Source organism: Heliangelus exortis, chromosome 1, assembly GCF_036169615.1.
Source record: "Heliangelus exortis chromosome 1, bHelExo1.hap1, whole genome shotgun sequence".
NCBI classification, from domain to species: domain Eukaryota; kingdom Metazoa; phylum Chordata; class Aves; order Apodiformes; family Trochilidae; genus Heliangelus; species Heliangelus exortis.
The window spans coordinates 183,169,711-183,190,616 of record NC_092422.1 but is presented as its reverse complement, the minus strand read 5'-3'; the positions used below and the strand labels follow the sequence as shown (position 1 = coordinate 183,190,616).

The 20,906-nt window shown below is 40.4% G+C and overlaps 1 protein-coding gene across 3 annotated transcripts in view; it reads left to right on the top strand.

The window, feature by feature from the left end:
- The first annotated feature begins 776 nt into the window (after nucleotides 1–776).
- The window catches only part of SLC26A4 (solute carrier family 26 member 4), a 29,740-nt gene continuing 9,610 nt past the window's right edge, over nucleotides 777–20,906 (top strand). Inside the window, exons 1-18 of one of the 3 annotated variants that reach the window (XM_071733906.1) lie at nucleotides 777–1,154; nucleotides 1,519–1,658; nucleotides 3,470–3,580; nucleotides 4,013–4,063; nucleotides 5,106–5,296; nucleotides 5,776–5,940; nucleotides 8,537–8,689; nucleotides 8,801–8,883; nucleotides 9,816–9,963; nucleotides 12,366–12,479; nucleotides 13,225–13,302; nucleotides 13,509–13,604; nucleotides 14,961–15,067; nucleotides 16,914–16,983; nucleotides 17,322–17,414; nucleotides 17,526–17,621; nucleotides 18,868–19,098; nucleotides 20,560–20,614. In XM_071733906.1, the coding sequence (XP_071590007.1) occupies nucleotides 1,000–1,154; nucleotides 1,519–1,658; nucleotides 3,470–3,580; nucleotides 4,013–4,063; nucleotides 5,106–5,296; nucleotides 5,776–5,940; nucleotides 8,537–8,689; nucleotides 8,801–8,883; nucleotides 9,816–9,963; nucleotides 12,366–12,479; nucleotides 13,225–13,302; nucleotides 13,509–13,604; nucleotides 14,961–15,067; nucleotides 16,914–16,983; nucleotides 17,322–17,414; nucleotides 17,526–17,621; nucleotides 18,868–19,098; nucleotides 20,560–20,614 (2,137 nt within the window). In that variant the 5' untranslated portion in view covers nucleotides 777–999. The remainder of the gene's footprint in view (nucleotides 1,155–1,518; nucleotides 1,659–3,469; nucleotides 3,581–4,012; nucleotides 4,064–5,105; nucleotides 5,297–5,775; nucleotides 5,941–8,536; nucleotides 8,690–8,800; nucleotides 8,884–9,815; nucleotides 9,964–12,365; nucleotides 12,480–13,224; nucleotides 13,303–13,508; nucleotides 13,605–14,960; nucleotides 15,068–16,913; nucleotides 16,984–17,321; nucleotides 17,415–17,525; nucleotides 17,622–18,867; nucleotides 19,099–20,559; nucleotides 20,615–20,906) is intronic. The other 2 variants (XM_071733907.1, XM_071733908.1) reach the window with 2 other exon arrangements.

The window sequence follows — 20,906 nt, the reverse complement described above, 5'->3', positions numbered from 1 at the left end:
GACTTTTTCTGCCCCAGTCTTGTCTGTAATCCTAAATTACAGCAAGGCTGCCAAGGGGTTCCTTCCCCCTCACCCTTGTTGGGCAAACTAGAAGCTGCAGCCCCGGGCTGCCTGCTGTCATTTCAGGTGTGACCCAAAGAGCCTGCGGGGCTCCGAACCGCTCTTTCTTCCTGCCGAGGCAGCTGGGAGACCTCAGGGACGGTCTGGAGATCAGACCTATTTTATTAGGCTTTTGTATCTCTGCATGGAGCCGATTCCCAGATCCTGGATCAGCAGGGCTTTGGAAACTCAGAGGAGGTTTCTCTGCGGGCCAAGCAGTGCCTGCAGCGGTCAGTCCTATCTTGTCCCCTAAGGCTCGTCTCAACAGTCAGCACGTCGCGGGCCGCCGATCGGCAGATGGCTGCCCCTCGGGAAGGGGGATGGGACCGTCCAGCTGTCGGAGGGGATCGTGTGCGTGCAGAGAGCCCCGCTCCACACGCCGGGGATGAATTTCCCCCGACAACGACCCGCGCTGTCCCCGGGCGGGATGCCTGGGGGATGCCGGCTTTGAAATGCAGCCCCCACCCCGGGGGGACGGGAGGTGCCGGGGAGGACAGAGGCCGGGGGCCGCCGCCGGGCTGGGAGGGTCGCTCCGGGGAGCGCCGGACAAGGGCAGGGCTTGCGAGGGGGCCACCGGGGCCGCAGGGGGAGGGCAGACGGAGGCGTCGCCCGGGCCAGTCCGAAGCCGGGTCTCTCTGTTTCCCCGTAAATAAAGCGTCCGGCCGTATAAATCGGGCTGCGACGGGGTCGGCGGGAGAGCAGGCGCAGGTGGAGCCGTCGGCGGCCGGGACGTCGGCGGGGCCCCGCTTGAGCCACCGATTCAGGACGCGGACAGCTCTGCGCTGCGGGCCGGGCCGCGCCCCGGGCTGAGGGGCGGCGGCGGGGAACAGCGGGGAGGGCCGGACCGCCAGGGGGTGCCGGCGCGGGCCCTGCTCGCTGCCCTCCGCCTCAGGCGGGGCCATGGCCGCGGGAGCGCGGGCGGAGGAGCCGCTGGCGGAGCTCAGCCACTACCTGGTGGCGCGGCCCATCTACAGCGAGGCGGGCTTCCAGGAGGAGAATGAGAGGCGGCCGGCGCTGCCCCCCACTCTTCGCGAGCGGGCGCAGGCGGCCTGCAGGTGGGTGGCGGCTGCGGGGGCTCCGTCAGGTGCTGTGAGCGGGGAGGGGAGGCGGCGGGTGCCGGCGGACGCGCTGTCCCGGCACCGATACTCGCCACCCACCGAGGGGTGATGTGGCCCCTTGTTACGCCCATCTGCCGATAAGATAGAGCTTTGCCTTCTTTCATGTCGAAGCGCCTGTACGCAGCTGTCCCCGGGGTGTTTTCTGCAGGACACAGCACTTTAGACACCAGCATATGCCCCATCCCCGTCTGGACCATGCCAGCCTCTGCCCCTCAGAATGGGCATCGCATCAGCTCTTCTGTCAGCTTGGAGCTGTCGGGGGCAGCCCGGTGACGTACGTTCATCACTTGTTTCCGTGCAGATGTTCAAGAAAAAGGGCCTTTCAGATTACCAAATCCTTCCTGCCCATCCTGGAGTGGCTGCCCAACTACCGGGTGAAAGAGTGGCTGGTGAGCGACATCATCTCGGGAGTCAGCACCGGCCTCGTTGCCACCTTGCAAGGTAAAGCCAGGCACCTCGGGCCTCCCTCCTCGGGGGCATATTTCTATAAGGGAGACATCTGAACATAGGGGTGCTATGTAGATGGAATTAAAATATGAGACTTGTTATTTAATACTAGATATTGGGTATTATTTTTCAATAAATAATTAATGGTTTTAATTTATTCTTTTTTTCTCTGTTAGGCTGGAAGATTTAAATTTCCTTTGATATGCCATCAAGATGTATTTAATTTCTTTCAAGCCTTTTGCTCAAAGAGTTTTGATATTTAAAATTTTAATTATGATAGATCAGACAGGTCATGTGGTCTTATTTCTCTTTCTTGGTTACCTGAGCCTACAGCTCTCCTGCACCTGCCTAAAAAAGCAAACAAGCAAACAAACATTTTTTTCAGGAGTCAGGGAGGCTAAGATAGCTGTGTCAGACCCATATTGTCCCTCGATGGAAATCAAGCATTTGCATGAGAGGGCCACGATTCACTTTTGGAACTGAGGAAGCTGTTTACACACTCTTAATTAGCCACAAGTATTCCCAACTGTCTGTTCCCTTGGAGTGTGCTAGGGAGGCACAGACTGGCAGAAAAAAATGCATTATGAACCTCTGCCTCAAACAGAGGGTGGCCTGAGGAATAATGAAGTTATTTGTCCACAGCTCCATAGAGTCTGTGTCAGAACTGGAAGATCTCTGATGAAGGTAGTGCCACAGTTAAATTACTTTCTTGCCTTTTTAAAATTAACTGGGCTAGATGGGCTTTTCACATGACTTGCAACAGCTATTGTGCTCTTACTATAGCCTCCGCATTTAATATTTTACTGTGGTGCCTGATTTTCTCACAGTTAGATTACACTTGTAAAACTGATTTCTGAAATACACTGTTTGGTCTCCCACCTATGTATTAAAAATTTTAAAAAAGAAAGAAAAACAAACAAAAAAACAAACAACCCCCCCCCCCCCCCACACGCACACATTAAGAAAACCCACAAATTAGTAGAAATCTAAACCTACTTGTAATAATAATAGCAAATTTAAAAAAATGAAGGAAAAGAAGGAAAATAAATTCTAATGGCCAAAATGTTTGCCAAGAAAAGAGACTTCTGGGATTTTGAGGTCCTTGAAATATCTAACTCCCAGTAATGTTATGTGTTGCTCATGTAACACATGTAACATGTAGCCACAGTAACATGACCAGGACTTCAATTGTTTTGAACTCTGATAGGTTTTTGTGGTATCTTTGGAGGAGAATACTACATCCCAGGAGCTAACCAGGATATAATACTGAAGGCAACTTCTTTTTTAATAGTTTGTTTGATTTGATGGCTTGCACAAGTATACAAAGGAATATGAGAATAAGGATTGAAACTCAAATTTATGTGATTTACTTGTATTATTGAAGTTTAATAGCTGGTCTGATTTTCAGAAGGGCTGAACGCATTAAACCATATTTGTAGTGCAGTAATTCAGAGTTGGTGCTTGAAATTTCTGTCTATAACTAGAGCACTTCACATATCCCTCTTTCCTCTCAAGAGGCAGACCATTCACTCTCACAGCAGTGTTGTGCCACGTACACAGCACATCTGAGCCTATGTTTTGTGCTGCCTATACAAATATAGGAATGTGTCTCAGTACTTACTCACATTGAACTACCAGTGCAAAAAATCAGATAATTTACAGTGACTGAGACTAACATATGCACCTGCAACTGATTTACAGACAAAACACATTCTAAATTGTATCCTTCTAAAAGTCTATTCTAGACGATATAGTAGTTTGTTGAGAGATATTAAACCTGACATTTTGATGATCTACTATTTCAGGTTTGGCGTATGCTTTGCTGGTTGCAGTTCCTGTTGGATATGGTCTCTATTCTGCCTTTTTTCCCATCCTGACATACTTTTTCCTGGGGACATCAAGGCACATCTCAGTTGGTAACTGCATGTGTTCCAGTTACAGTGAATGATCTTTACAAAATGTTAATCCTTACTGTGAACATTCATATTTCATACAAGATAACTACTTTCTGAACCAAACTGGTTGTGCTGAATATTAATATCAGTTGCTTTGGGGGACTTAAGGCTTATTTCTTCTCTGTACAGGCAATTGTGCCTAATAGCTAACTTCAGTTGGGCTCTTGCATGCTTTTTGCTTGCATTTATGTTGAAGTTTAAATCTTGTCTTTGGCTACACTCTGTGCAAGAAATTACAAGATCAAGACCTCAACAGGCAGTATGAACAGACATTTTGTCTATCAGCTAAAGCTCAAGATGGCTAAAACAGAGCTCTTAGTCTTCTCTACAAGCCTTCCTTGCTGCATCCTTTTTTGATCACTATGGACAATATCATCTTCTTGCCTGTCGCAGAGACCCAGAACCTGTGTGTCCACTCCAGCCTCGCTCACATCAAGGCTATGGGTAAACCTTGTTGATTCTTTCTGAATACTTTCTTTAAAATATGGGGTCTATTTCCTGTCAGTTCTCATGCTTAAAATTCGTGTTACAGCTTGGTCACTGAAGTTTCTTTTTCTTCATTCTAACAAAATAGTCTTTCCTTGTTCATATCTTCTAAGAATAGACTGTTTTCCCCTCCCAAAGCTTTGGCATGATATTATGCATTTTCATCAGCTTTCTTCTCCACTGCATCAAATACTTCTCTATGTTCTCTCCACTTTTGCAGCCTCTTCCTACCCTACTTATCAGCTCACATTTGCTATCCAGTTCTGAGCTGACACCTCTACTTATGCTGACATTCCTACTTTCTATACTATCAACTGCTCCTTTTTATGCTTTCTCCAGTACTGTTATTCATGAAATGTCCTCTAAGACATCTGTAAAATTAACTTATCCTTCTTTAAGACACTTTGTGACATTTTCCTTTTCTGCATAATGTTAGTATATAACAAAGCCAAATGTGATTAGATTGTGTGTTGCTGACACAATGATAACTTACTCTCTCTGTATCTTGCCCAAAGTATAGTTTCAGTCATCTTTAGCCAGTGTAACACCACACTACTGTGAAAATATGTGGTCCCACCTCTTGGTTCATGGTCCTGCCACCACCAGGGTGTTGGGATTCCTGACCATGAAGATATGTGACAATATGGATCAGCAGGAAACTAACCATGACCAAGAAAAAAAAATTAAGTGTTGCTTTCATCTGGATCAGTGATCTTTAGTTTGGTTGCGGTGCTGACACAAGGGAGATGGTTGTGCCTTCTTGGCCATGGTAAAGCCCTAAATTGGCTTCAAAGCATGAAATTGCACCTGTATGTACAACTCAATTAAGGAAGGATTATATCTTTGTGTCATGTTTGCAGTGCCTGTGGCTCCTGGCCCCCTAATACTACTAATGTACCCCAGCAAAAATATTAAATTAATTTTCTGATTTAGAGGTTGTCTGATAAATGCTTCTTTTTGATGTATATTAAACTTTAGTGTGTTCTATTTATCGTTACAGGTCCATTCCCTGTAGTCAGCTTGATGGTGGGCTCTGTTGTATTAAGCATGGCCCCTGATGATCATTTTCTCATAGATGGCAGTAATGCTACAGGGACTAATGGTACTGGGATAATGATAGACACTGAATCCAGAGATGCACAAAGAGTGCTGATTGCTAGTACCCTCACGTTTCTGGTTGGCATTTTACAGGTAAAATTGTTGGCTTGAAGATACAAGGTTGTATTGCTTTAATTTTAATGGAAAAACATATGGCATGGAAATACCTACCAGGGCAGTAAGAAATTTCCCTGTAGCAAAACACAAACATGAAGGCAAGTCATCTGAAACTCTGAAGAGTGCTTGGGGGATTATTTTCCTTTTCCTGGGTAGAGTCTGTGGCAGCATGACTGGGAGTGCAGACAACAGAAGGATACCCCTGTGATTGCAGACCAAGGTATCTGCCTGAAACTAAGTGGTAATGGTGCATTTCATGGAGCATCCTTTCACACATCTCTTGAGGTGTCTTTTTTTTCTTTGGATGGCAGGATACTAAGCTTCACTAGGCTGCAGTGGGGGAAGATGGTGTTAAAACTCTGTACCAACAAAAAGAAAAGAACAAAGCACAAGAATTCACCAAAGAAAAGTGTGCCTTTTTTTGTTTATTAAGCTGCTATTCTTCATTTTTCCAGGTAATATTTGGAGTCCTTCAGATTGGTTTCATTGTGAGGTACCTTGCAGATCCACTGGTTGGGGGATTCACAACTGCAGCTGCTTTTCAAGTGCTTGTGTCACAATTGAAAATAGTCCTAAATGTTTCAACTAAAAACTATAATGGTGTCCTTTCCATAATATATGTAAGTATGCCCTTCTAATCTGTTTTGGTTTTATGCCAGAATTTCTATATAATTGTTTATCTTCTGCTTCCATTTCATACAGGAATGGTTCACAAATATGGTGTTAAGTACAGGGCATTCATTTAGCTGTCATGTGCACAAAGGTCTGCAGCTGTTCTTTTATAGCTGTGGGGCTGCAAGTAGCTGCTTTCCTGGCTCCCCATACCATGAAAGCCTGCTTGCCATATTCAAGTATTCTTCAGGCAGAGCAGTTTTTCACATTAAGTTTAAATGCAATTATCCAGCAAAACAGTTTTTCTTCTCTAGGCTGTTATTTCTGGAGACTACTTTCCATCCCACCCCTTGATTTCTAGCTTACAGTGAAGGATGTTTCTTCATTTCTTAAAATTATCTCCCAAAGCTGACTGGGTCCCAAGCCTCTTTGCTCTTAAAGCAGCAGGTTATTCTGGGTAAAGGTGCTGTACTCCATTCCACTCCTTAGCCATTCACTCTGTGAATACCTAAAGGATGTGGATCCCCACTCTGCAGCCAAGTACCCACTGGTTAGCTGAAGTGAGGCTAAATGTTGCTGTCACAAGTCTGTTTGTTGATCTTAGAGAAAGTGATCAAGTGGAGAAATGTTCTGGCCAGGTTACAGAAACACTGAATTCCTAGGGGTCTCACATTACGGAACAGTTTCCTTCCCCAAGAAAATTATTGAGAGTTCTGTCAACGACTTCAGCATGAAACTGTTCAGGTTCACAGAAATTTAGATGTTCCATAACACTTCATATCAAAATAATAGATTTCTAAAAGAGATTGTTCTAGGAAAAAAAAAGTATTTACAGATTTTACATGCCAATTCAGGCAACCAGACTAGCAAAAAATACATTAGCCATCTCGATTAGCAAAAATAAGATTAATATAGCTGCAAACAGTAAGGTAAAATTTAGAAAAAGGAATCATGTAGTCTATTTTTTAAAAAATTAAAATATTACATTATGGGCCTTTTAAGAATCTATGAAAACTCCCTCAGAACAAGGAAAATCAGATGAGACAAAATACTTTCTAATAGATGTTAGAGTACACCTGGCAGAATGATGGATTTGTTAATCTATCCATTTTTCCTGTATTTTTGTTTATTGAAGGGCATTATATTTAGTAGAAAATATTTTTGAAAAGGAATTACATGTTTCTTCCAGCTCCTGCAAACCTGAGTAGAATGCTGATTTTTTAGTCTCAAAGCTTCTGTGTTCTTACAGGTGAGGCAAATCAATGTGTAGAGCAAACAAATTGTTATTTCTGGTCTGCTCAACCAGGGACTTGCTCTGTCAGCTTCATCAAGTTTCCGACTTGCTTCAGAAGTGGTGTTTAACAAATTGCAACACTAACCATCCACTGTTTGCAGAATTCACAACCCAAAGTTAGGAAGTTACTGTTCCCCTGTGAAGTGGGGCTGTGCAAGGGATGATCAGTAAGAACAGGATCCGTGGTGAGCAGCATAACAGGCAAGAAATGGCTTCAGTCACCTGAAGAAAGGAATTTGATTCCATGTTTCAGGAAGGCTTCTTGTTTGGCTTAGAAAACGTAGCTGATCAAGCATTTAGATATTTTATTTGAAAACCTGAATCTCTCTGGAATGGTAGTAGTGGCACTGCTGCTGCAACCCTTCCCTTGCCCTCAAACTGACAGTTCAGTATTTGGGGAGCTAACCAGGATGCAAGAAGTCTGGTTTTGTCCCCTTTTCTACCAGATCTGTCTGTTAAAGCTGCTTCACTGTTCCTGGAATAATTAAATTTACTTGGAGATACGGACCAAGTAAGAATTACTCTGGTGCCTTGGAGAAGGATAGAGGAGTATTTGTAGCTTTTCTGTAATCAGCCCTTCATGTTTTGCCCATACACTTGTCTTGCAATAAGCAACAGGACCAAGCAAAGGCATAGGAAGGGTAGAGAAGGGATCTGCCTGTTGCAGCCCAGTTGTGAGAGTCCTCCAGCCAGGGACTGAACTCTGCAGGAAAGGTCAATGTACTGTAAAGTGAGGTTTAGCTACTGCTTTTCTCAAGGACAGGATTCTTCACAGCCTGGCAGGACCCAGGAGAGCATTCATACTCATGCTCTGGAAGGTAATAGTGGGAACAGGGAACATGTAATCAATCTACAGACCATATGTACTGGGCATATAGTGAACCAGAGATTTCCCTATGGATCTGCTAGCTGACTTTTGAATAGAAAAATTATGATCTTGCTTGCTGTTCAGACAAAGTGAAGAAGCTGTAGATACATCTTTCCTTCCTTGCTCCAAGAACAGGTATAAGTACAGCACAGATAGGGAGTTAGCTCTTCTTATTTAGTATTTATTTCCTAAAAATCAGGAAGCAAAAGCCACCTGTGTGGACAATTCTTGCAGTTATGCTTTTTCAGTTAAATTCTCCATTAATTCCGCCCACAAATTCTGTAGCACCTAGACAGTATCTTATCCTCAGGCTCCCCCAGGCCAGAACAAAGAAGTAGCTTGGACTCCTCCAAAACCCCATACATCTGGATCTTCTGAAGACTATTTTCCCATCCTTCGAGTCAACATGGACATATTTTATGTTGTCATTTTTATTTTTCAGACTCTTATTGAAACATTTGAAAAAATTGGTACCACCAACATTGCAGATCTTATTGCTGGACTTCTCACCATTTTTGTCTGCATGGTAGTTAAAGAAATAAATGATCGGTTCAAACACAAGATACCTATCCCTATACCAATAGAAGTTATTGTGGTAAGCAAAGGAGCATAACAAAAACTGCTAAAAGAAAAAATAAGTGATGCTACCTACAGGAAGATGAGAACCCTTTTTAGGTATTAAAACTGTTGCTTTATTTCATTATAGACAATACTGGCCACTGGCATTTCGTATGCTGCCGACTTGGAAAAAAAATACAACGCAGGCATTGTTAAGAGCATTCCAAGAGGGTGAGTGCCTTTGTTTTCTGGGAATTAGGTCTTATTTTAATTGGCTAAAAACTTCAGTGGTAAGAGAAATATAAAAGAGATAATGAGAGCTGTAACCTGAGTTTAGAACTCAGAGCTGGAGGTTTCCTATGTTATACTTCTGGCTTTCAATTATGCCACCTAAATAGGTTTCCTAGCTTTCCTTCATCTGTAAAATGGGCTTAGGAATGTTTACCTGATTAATGAAGTTCATCAGAGAATGAATTGCTTCATGCTCACAAAGTGAATATATGACTATGGAAAATGTGTTAAATAAATAAATTCTGTGTAGATTTAATTTCTGTAAATCTGAGTTATCCCACTGTGATTCATGTTCATGTCACTACTGTTATTGCAATCAATTTTGTGGCTTCCGTAGTCACAGGAACAAGGATGTTGAGGATTATGCTGGTAGAGATTTTTACTTGAAAGATTCAGAGCACTTCACAGTAGTAACCTTCACATTCCATTTGGTGTTCAGGGCTTGATTAATTAAAATTTGTGAAAACACAGCAGGGGATGAAATATTTTTGAGATCTTCTGAAGAAGTACGTTAACAATAGTATGAAGTGTCATTAACATATTTATGTAATTCCTCTTATTATTCAATACATCCTTTATTCAGTGCTTCAGAAAATGTACTTTTTCACTTCGCTATCATAAGGCCAAATCTCAGTCATGCTGAGAACAATGAGAGCTTTGTTGCTGACTAATAGCATCAGGATTTGGGCTATGGTGAGCTAGATAAGCATGTTCTGTATGTCAGTGGGCTGTTTCCACCTTTTTATTAACTTGAAACATTACACTTCATATTATAAGCAACCTGTATGCCTCTGCCTCAAACTCCTTGACAATTCGAGCAAGAACAGAATTTGATCAAAGTTGATAAAACCAATATATTTTCTAAATGCTAGATTTTTGCCTCCGGAACCTCCAGATGTCAGCCTGTTTTCCCAGATGATAGCAGCCTCCTTTTCCATTGCTATTGTTGCTTATGCTATTGCTGTGTCTGTGGGGAAAGTATATGCAACCAAGTATGATTATGCTATTGATGGAAACCAGGTATGTATAACCAAAGTAGTTTATAAGTTCTGTTTCATGTTGCTTTATGTAGCCCAATGAAAGAAACATCATTCAGACACATTTTTCAGACGAAAACTTAAGTCTGAAAGGAGAAATTCTTACAAATATTGGGGGGGGGAAACCACTATAATGGCCATATATTGCCTGAATGATTTACTAAATAGAGATGAGCTAGATGTGCTTTGCTTTAATTAAAAATAAAAAAAAAATTCAAAAGCTTCAGTATGGGCTTTTTATACTTCATCATTTCTTCCATATTGCTTTAGTGAATGCAGTAGCTCTCAAAAGGTAATTAAAGCTAAGCACTGTATAGGGATGTTTTCCTGTGATGTTGGGGGGACATGGGCAGCTTTAGCAACCTGCTTTCCATTTCTACTTGTAAGGCATATTTTGAGCTGTGTCGCTGGGGGGAGAGAGGGAAAAAAAGACAGTGTCAAGCTAAGAAGCTGTTATAGATAGCTTTATTTAGGCTTAGTCTATGTACAGGGTTTGTACCAGCTGAACTTTTCAGTTCAGGCATGATTTTATTCCTATGATTGTACTTCTCAGCATGACACCAGTTACATCAATATAAATATATTTGTAACTGTATAGCTAAGTCCTGCAGCTTCACAAAAGCAAGCACCTACCATCAAACAAACACACTTGAATAACTCCCTACACCAAATGACTGAATTGTTTTAACCTTTGGTTTCTGGAGGCACATAGCTAGAATGTTCCATGAGCTCTGCATTCACAAGTCCTTAGAGGATTCCTGCTGTTCATTCAGTGTCTTCACCAGGGGTTATGTGTCTTGTTGATGAGTGTGGGAGAAACATGTCAGAAAGCATCTTTGTCCTGCATCTATGCTAATTTTGAATTTTATCTTTTGAATATATGAGAAAATACACTCACTACTATAAATTGATAAGCTGGGCACTTTGCTTAATGAGTCCTTCTTTGTTTCAAGGCTAATGGCTACATGCAGTTTGACTTTGGAAACGTATTGCAATATGTAACAAAATTAAACTACTGAACAATCTGGGTCACTTTACAATATATAAATTTCATATCTGGTAACACTTTGATTTAAAGATGCTTAAAATACATTGACTTTCAGTTTAATAAATCTGAAAGAATAATACATATTCCTGGAAATGCTATGCTGAGGTGCTTCAAAGATACTAATTAAATATAGTAGTAGTAAAAATTACTGTCTATAAAAGCAAAGTGCCTTCCTTTCAATACTATGCTACAAATTTAAAAAATGCAGGCATGAGTGGTGGGCAGATAGTTTACTTGAACTGAAGTAGTTAAAAATAACATCATAGAAGCATGTAGTAAAAGAATTTTGAAGGATGAGTCAATGCTATTATCTGCTAGTGTTTATTTTGTCTTCATAGATTCATAGGTTATTAAGAACACTAGGACCTATACTTCCAATATTTTCTTCCAGGCTACAGCTATTACACAGGAATAGGCATGAATCATCTAGGTCTGTTATGTTAAAGAACATGACTCTAAAATCCTGTTCTTGTAGCTGGAGCCTAATGAAAAGCTGGCAGAAAATTTTGGAGAAAATAAGGGAGACAGTCAAAAACAAATCTCAAATTAGATTTTTAAAAATTTGCATCGAGTAAAAAGCTCTTGTGACTAAGTCAGCTTGGTGAAAACAATGTTTCTGTCAATTATATGGAGTTGCAGGCAGCTCCCAAATGCCTCATTTCCCAGCAGAGCAATGGCCCAGATCCCAGGACATAAAGCTCACAGGGTCCTTGTCACTTGAGTAGAAAACCAGAATCAGTAGGCGCCAGCATCTGTGACCCTGGGGCCAATCTGTGAGAACACTGCTTGGGGCTCAGCATGAGTTCATTGGGATGTTCAGAGTGAAAAACTTCTGGCTCAACAAACTAGAAGTTTTCAGAGAAACCGTTTTATTTCAAAGTTCCTGGTTATTTCTACTAATAATACAATGCTTAGCATTAATTAAATGCTTGTCTAAGCTCACACTGTTGTACTGATTAAAATTATTTGTTTAGTTGATGATACTTGGAAGTTAAATTTATACTAGTCCTACTTCTTGATGCAATTATACCACTGTAATTGTTAGAAATGTTTGATAACATTGATGGAAATAAGCTTGGAATTACTTTTTATTAAGACAAGTATGTCCATACTAGGAAGACTGTAACAACTTTGTTGTATTGATTCTCAAACACAGGTAGTTATACTGGCACAAGGAAAATTTGTATAAAGATTTAACAGCTATTGCTAATCCACACACTTCTCAATATCATATTGTGCTGCCTAATTTATAAACTACTGTAGAAGCTATTTTCATACTCCATTGCAAAACTGTCATCAGGGATCTGTATTTACGGCATCATCCAATTATCTTTCAGGAGTTTATTGCTTTTGGGCTCAGCAACATTTTTTCAGGTGCCTTTTCTTGTTTTGTTGCAACTACTGCTCTTTCACGGACTGCAGTCCAAGAAAGTACCGGTGGAAAGACTCAGGTAATGACCTCTTCTTACTAGCAGTGTGGACTGGTCAATTTAATCTTGTATAGGACACAGCTTTCACAGTGGGATTGTGGTGCTAGCATGTGGAAAGCCTCAGGTATCTTATGCTCCAGTAGTGAGTCAGATTTGTAACTCTGCCAGAAGAGGGCAATCGTTTTACAGAGCATGAGTTAACATTTGGGTTAGAACCCTTCCTAGTCTGAATCCCCAGAGTTTTATTCCCAGTTCATTGAGTTTACCCCAGTAGGAATTTGGGACGAGGGAGGAACTCCTATGGCTAAGATAGAGGCATGTCAGCTCTCATGTGCTGGCCTAGGCAGCCCCGCCATATGCTGCCCATTGTCTGCCCATGTGTCAGCTCTCTCATGTTGAGTGTGCTACTCTGCTTTTACTACAGCTTTGCACTTTTTAACAGCAGAGAACTACAGGTCATCCAGCAGCCCCTTTTCTGGCTGATACACAGACTCTGCTCTTTTCATCTGTCTATGCAATGCAATCCCCCCAAGAGCAACTACCTTGCATGCAGTTGTTTATGCTGCCTGCTTAATAGAATTCCCTCTGTGTTAGCTGAAGTGTAGAACGATTGCCCTCATACGTCTAAACACCAGGGCATTTGGGCAGGTCTCTTGTTCCTAGAGAAATTTAATGTGCAACTACTTGTACATTTCCTTTGTAATCCTAGAAATATAAGATAAAATCTTACTAAATTAATTTCCTATAAACACTCTGCTCTTCACAGGTTGCTGGTATAATCTCAGCTGGGATTGTTTTGATTTCCATTGTTGCCCTGGGGAAACTGCTGGAGCCCTTACAAAAGGTACTGTACTTATCCTCTGCAGCACAGCCAACAGCACCAATTAGATCCAAATTCCCAAATCTGATGAACAGGATTAATAGCCCTGTTTAAACTATGAGGACTGATACCAGACCAGGCTCTGATTTATAGTGTATAATGTTGAGCACTATCTTAATATGCATCTTTGCTTCTAAATAACACTTTTTCATCATTTTTCTTCTTCACAGTCTGTGTTGGCAGCTGTAGTTATAGCTAACTTGAAAGGGATGTTCATGCAAGTGTTTGATGTCCCCCGTCTGTGGAGGCAGAATAAAGTGGATGCTGTAAGTAATCCATTTTTTTTCCTTTTCTCCTGAATATTTCTGTCTGGTTTTCTTTCTGCCTTTTAATGCCAACCAAGTTTCTCTTAACTATTACATAAACATAATTTTGTAGAGTTAACATAATAAAACTTCTATGTGCATCCTCAAAATACAAGTGCCATCAGATCAGCTAAAAATTCCCTCTTTTAGAGTTTTACGTGGTAGTATGATTATCTTCTTTATTCCCTATGTCCCACAGTAAGGGTGCCAGTCAGGACATTCCTGTGCAGTTACCTTTTGCACAGTTGAAATAGGTCAGAAGAGATGACATTTTCTTAACCTTTATTGTACATATTTTATGTTGTTACCACAATAGCATCCCATTTGCCTGGATAATCTCAGGTAGTCCTCAGAAAATAGGTTTTTGTCTTATAACAGGGTTAATAAAACCTAGATTATGGATTTATTTGTCATGCTAAGGGATGTATGAACACTTTTCTTATGAGCTGCTATAACCATATCTGAGGGCACTTTCCCACATCCCCCACTGTGTTTTCTGTGGAACAGACCTTCAGGTTGGCTGTGATGGCAGGAAAAGTTTCCATGGAAAATATTTTCTCTTGCAGTCCTTATTATGTATTGATTTTACAGTGTGTAACATCAGGTAGTACCTGCCTTATGTAGATCTGGACCTTTTCAGTCAATCATGTACCAGTCATCCTTATAGAGAAAAGACTCCAGTGACTTCAGTGAGAAGTGTGGGCACTCAGCTTTTGGATGATTGGGTCCACTGGCTGCTCTGCCTGGGCAGTGGCATAGAGAGGAACTGAGGAGCACACTTCAACTGTTCTGCCTCAATATTCCTTGGAGACTTTTGAGAGTGCCATCAACCTGTTAATAGGAAATACCTCACTTTGGAAGAATTTTCATTCTTGGGTATCACTGAGGAACCCCCTTCCCTCTATATGTTTGCAAGTAGGGCATCTTGCAGTATTTTACACCTTGGGGAAATAATTTATTGCCAGTTTTTAAAGAAAGATTAACGAAGACAGTCACCATCAGAAAGAAGAAAATGCAATGGTTACCTGCATCCCCTTTAATTTCACAAAAATAACTGGAACCTTGAAAAATGTTGCTATCTACAACCCCCTTCTTTCCTAAAAAGTTAACAATGTCTAGTGAAATAGGGGTGGATAGAAGCATCTTGGAGGAAGAGGAAGGCTTTTGCATGGAAGTCAGCTAATTGCCTGTGTGCTGTGATCATCTCCAAAGTTAAATTCTTCTGCTACTCATATTGTCTGGTCTAGTGATTCTTCAGTGTGACCAGGAGTTGTCTGTTTTATTTAAGAGACTTTACATTTGTTATTTCCTCTCCAGATGATCTGGGTTTTCACATGTATAGCATCCATCATTCTGGGACTGGATTTGGGATTACTTGCTGGCCTTTTGTTTGGATTGCTGACAGTTGTGCTGAGGGTTCAGTTGTAAGTAACACAGGATCAGAAATAACTGCTAGTGTTATGACAATGAAAAAGGAAGAGAGTATGCTAAAAAGCAAGATGATTCATGGCAGAAAATCTGCTTGGGTTTGCAAAAATTTTGAAATGGAAAAAATCTGTTCTTTAGAACAAAACACTGTGTGCTAACATTTAATTACACTGATAAATGAGAAGCTTCATTATTTTATCAGTATTTATTCTATATCATGTTGGCTACTTTGCTGGTACTTAGCCATGTGTTGTTTGTGCACCCATATTGCTGAGTTCTGGAAAGGGATAGGAACATTTCAGATCAAATAAAAAAAGATGTATAAATGTCTTCCACAATTAATTGATCATTATAGTACCTCTTAGCATGTAATACTACTACAAGATGCTGCACATGCCAGTAATGGTTTAATTTACTGCTTATAAAAGACTGAGTGTACACCTGGGAAAGAAGAGGATGAGAAGCATGCAAGTGAGACAAATTGTGTGCTTGTGGCTGTTTTAATGTGCTTAGAGAACCTATGGTAGTGGAATGGTGACAAAAAAGGTGGCTTTGCAGAATCTTCTTTGGCCATCTTGTTGCTTTTCACTGATCTTTCCTCTGAAAATGCAACTTAACTCCTTTCTTTGAGCCTGGAAGCCAGAGAGTCTGGCTACTAATGGTATCAAAGGATAGTTGCACTGTCAGCAAATGCACAAAAACAAAGCCTTGCAAAAGTTGTTACAGCATATCACTTTATAAAAAATGGAATTTTAAAAGTCTTTAAAAAGAGTCCACAATTCAAATCAGGTTTGTGAAATCAAACCTGAATAATATATGAATATAATCATAGAAAGTTAGGGGTTGGAAGGGACCTAGAAAAATCATCCAGCCCAAACCTCCCTGCCAGAGCAGGGTCACCTACAGCAGGTCACACAGGAACATGTCCAGGTGGGCTTTGAATGTCTCCAGGGAAGGAGACTCCACAACCTCCCTGGGCATCCTGTTCCAGTGCCCTGTCACCCTCACAGTGAAAAAAAAGCTTCCTAATATTTATACAGAACTGCCTATGCTCCAGTTTATAACTGTTGCCTCTTGTCCTATTGTTAGTTACCCCTGAGAAAAGCTTGGCTCTGTCCTCCTGGCACCTGCCCCTTACATATTTATAAACATGAGGTCACCCCTCATAAAGACAAACACCTCATAAAGAATGAGGTCACACCTGATTCTCCTCTTCTCCAAGCTGAAGAGACCCAGCTCTCTCAGTCTTTCCTCATAAGGGAGAGGAAATTAATCATTTTGGTAATATATGAGGGAGCTGAGGCTTTACAAACGTCCAAACGATTTGCTTCAACCTTTAAAAACATATCTGGAGACTGCAATTTTTTTTGTTTTGTTACTGACTGAAATAAAAATTGAAAGGGTTGGACAAAAAGTTTAAAGTAATCTGAATAGAATGTAAATGTACTGTTTGTTGATTTGAGATTTAAAAAGTGACAAACGTTTTTTCAGAGTAAAAAAAAAATTTATTCATTCAAACCCATCTGCTTCTAAAACATTTTTATGGTTTGGGATACAAATGGAACAAGTTATTCATTCTGCTCTACATGAAAATGGTGCAGCAAGTAGGCTGAGCCTGAAGTGCCATGTCTCTAAAAAGGCCCATTCATTACAAACTGCGAAAAGATCCTTGCAGATTGATACAAAACAAAGATAGAATACTTTTCCAGTGAGGCTATTAGTTTGGCAGAAGACAGTAGAGTACAAGAGTCTAGGACTGTTTGTGTTCAATGATCCCTTCAGTTCTGTGAATACCTAAGTATGATGTTTACCATCACTGCCTTTTCTTTTTGTTTCTGTTAGTCCTTCATGGGGTGGCTTTGGAAACATTCCTGGCACAGACATCTACAAGAAGGTCAAGGACTACAAAAATGTGAGTTGTTGCTGAGTTGTTGCTGAGTTGCTTCCCTTCAGCCTACAGGACAGTATAAGACAAAGTTGTACCTTGCAGATTGTGGACAACTTGAATTTGGAAGTGGAATGCTCCAAGATAACACATCTCGACATTAAATTCTTCATCTTGATCCAGATGGTTGGCCAATATTACATGCTGGAGCTGTAAGCTTTTAAAAACTGAATCACTTCAGTTATCAGCAAAGACAGGACATTTTTTAAATTAATTAGATATGTAGAAGTGTTGAAACAGACGATCTGCTTCTTATTAGCCAAAATATGGTTGTTGCTTCTTGACCTTTTGTTCTTTGGCAACAGGTTATTGAACCAGAAGGTGTGAAGATTCTCAAGTTTTCAAGTCCAATTTTTTATGCTAACATTGATGGACTGAAAAGCAGCCTCAAATCCACAGTAAGTGATAATGTGATAGTTTTGGTTGCTTCTTAACTGTCTTCGAGATTTCCTCAGATTTAGGCCTAGGTAAAATTAATTCAATTTGTTTTCTTGATCCTTTTTCTGTAGGTTGGATTTGATGCAGTCAAGGTATACAATAAAAGGCTAAAAGCCCTGAGGAAGATTCAAAAGCTAATTAAGAAAGGGAAATTAAAAGCTACTAAGGTAAGACAAATGTTTATATTTCTTTTTTCTTTTTTTTTTTTCTCAAATGACTATTGTTAGATGTTATTAATTTAGCCTTAATTATGAGATCCTCTGTCTCATCTCTAAAATAAAGATGGAAAAATGTGACTTCATACTATGGTAGAAAGTCTGGGGCCTGCAGGAGCCATAGCAGAGCAGTGGCCTTACTTCTACTCCTCAGCAACTCAGTGTCTCTGTGTAGTAAAAGTGCTGACTCTTCGTCAGCACTCGTCAGCACTCGTACATTCTCCTATTATCCAGCTTCCTATGCACAGCTGAGCTGTATCATTGGGCTGGAAGACATAGACTTCCACATCCTCTTTTAGGGATCTTTGGCAGAATGATGATGGCACTAAATTGTACTTACAACTAAAGCTTGATTTTTCTTAACAGGATTTTCTGATAAGTAAAGCACAGAATTTATTATTAGAATGGCAGAGTTTCTACAAATAGAATCAATGTACTACATTTTATAAGTAGCAAAGTACAAAATTTATAATACAATTTATAATAAAACTTACAGTTTCTAATAACTCTAATTTAGCTTATGGTTTCTAATCACCTGGACCCTCTGCAGATTGGGTCATTTTTAATGCATGGTTTCATGTATCAATATAACATTCATAATCCAGACTAAAATATCATATAAAAGAAGAAGAGTCACTCAGGCAGTGCTTAGGGGAAGCTGATGTCAGTAGAGGTGTCCCTGGGCACCGAGGGTGATGGGTTTTGCTGTCCAGCAGCAGTTTTGGTCCAAACTCTTCACTTAGGACTTGTTACTCGGTGATTTTATGGACCACATTCCATGTGCTGGTACCTTCCCTGTTCTGTGAAGGGGTCATCAACACCTGGTTGGCTGGGTGCCTGGGACCTTCAAGGATGGCAAGGAAGGAAGTAATCAGCTTGGCACCCAGGAATCTTGAAGCTGGTAGGGAGGGGAAGAGGAAATCTGTTTGTTTTGTCTGCATGGGTTACAGGACATCCAAGGCCTGAGAATGAGGGCAAAGGGAACGAATATGTGACATGCTTGGTCACAGAGGCTGGCTGCTTGCCTTATAAAATGGTGTTACTGCTTCACCAGGGCTCAGGGGTAGGGAGTATCAGTCACAAATACCAGTTTTGAAGTCATACTTGAATCAGAAGTTATCACAGGGAAATATTTCCTGTAACTCCAAAACTTTCTCCATAATTAAATAATATATTCCATATATTATCTGCACATTAGAATGGAATCATCAGTGAGCCTGGCATGAATAATGAAGCTTTTGAGACTGATGAGGAACCTGAAGACAACGAAGATATGCAAGTTCCCACCAAAGAAGTAGAGATCCAGGTGGACTGGAATTCAGAACTACCAGTTAAAGTAAACATCCCCAAAGTGCCCATCCACAGTCTCATTCTTGATTTTGGAGCAGTAACCTTCTTGGATATTGTAGCTGTGAGATCAATAAAAACGGTAAAGGCATTTTTTTTTCTGCTGTTCCATGAAAATGAAGCTAGTCAGCAGTATGTAAATCAAGATATGTTAGTTGAAGTTAATTTCAGAGTTTAAGTCTGTTGTTGAAAAATAGCTTTAAAACTTAGAATATTGGGGTGTGCACATTCTAGGTGGAAAAAAAATTAAAATGCATTAAAAGCGTGTGAAGGTTACACGGTCAAGTACTCTAAAGTTAGAGCTGCAAAATGTGGTCCCCTCATATGCAAATGTTATGAAATATTTTAGTTATGTTTTTTCTTTTCACATGCTTCCCTCTTTAATCTTGGTAGAGGATGGTGCTCAGTCAACACAGAGGTAGTAAAAATTTTCTCCTACCATCACTTCAGTCTTTAGCCACAAGACCTATTTATTCATTCCATATTATTTAAATTCTGAAGGATGGAAGAATGATCCTTTTCTTTATGGGGTTTTCTGTGGCAAACATCAGAGCATTTCAATAACACAATTCCTCTTCAAACATCACGCTACATAATAGGAGATAATAAGTTTAGGAACAGGGAAATAAGATGGAGATTAAGGCCACGTATTTCCATTATTTTTGGTGCCCTGTTACAAGTGTGTAGGACCAGACTGTTTAGTCCTTTAGTCTTTTATGATACTTGGTATGTTCAGATTGCTGCTGTCGCTAACTGCACTTTTCATTTGGGATTGCTTAGCCTATCTATAAACCATATCTTAAATTACAAAGACTGTAGTTACAAAGACTGTAGTTTACCAGTGAACAGAAGGGGATGGAATCAGCAATCACTTCTGAAAATACGGAGACTTTCCTGCCACCAGGGAGCTAGGGGTAGAATCCAGTCTCTCACTTTTTAACTAGTTGAAGCTCAAGAATGCTGTGTGTGGCACATGAGCCTTCTGCCTAGTTTCAATTCAATTCTGACTTCTGAGACAAAAGAGATAAGGGGTCCATAGACATAATTCTTTCCCTATGCAGCTTCTTCATCCACGAACAGGTCCATCTGGTGCACTGCATGAGGGAAAAATCTGTCAAAAATTTGCGTGTGCCAGTGAAAGATTGTATCCTATCACACGTATATGGGGAAAAGTAAACCTAGCTCTGGCCCACATGGTTCTCACTTGCAGAGTCATGATGATTCATATTGTGAGAACAGGGTGAGAACCTTAAAAGGCAGCAATGTACGTTTGTGTAAAAGTGACAGTTCCATTTACACAGTTGAAGATAGGACACTTCAGCAACCAGGTACTTAACTACTGGGTCTTTAAGTATAGCAAGATATGGCAGCTCCTTATTCAAAATGAAGAAACAAAACATACAATGTGAAATGGAGACAGTCAGAAACAAATTAAGTGTATGCGTGCCTATACATTAAGTATATAGATATATATACATATACGTATTTTCTTCTGACAGAATTTATTTATTTATGTCCTTGTTGCAAACTTTTATTTTTTTAGATAATTAGAGAGTTTGAGAGAATTGATGTGAGAGTATACTTTGCTTCATATCAAGGTAAACATCCAAATATTTCTACTACCACACATGCAAAGAATAAAATGAAGAGGAGAAGGGTTGGGAAGGGATGTCCAGATGTGTCTGTGGGAGCCATTGTTTTAAGAAAAAAGAGAATTGTCACACTGATAAGCATGGTGGGCTGTGGTGGGACACAAAGAATGGTGGGGTTTAAAGGAAACATAGAAAGTATAAATCAAGACAAAACTATGATTGATTTGCCTGTATATTTGATTTCTAGTAGTTGCAACCATATCTTTTGACATTTATTTCATAAATTACTGCAAATTGT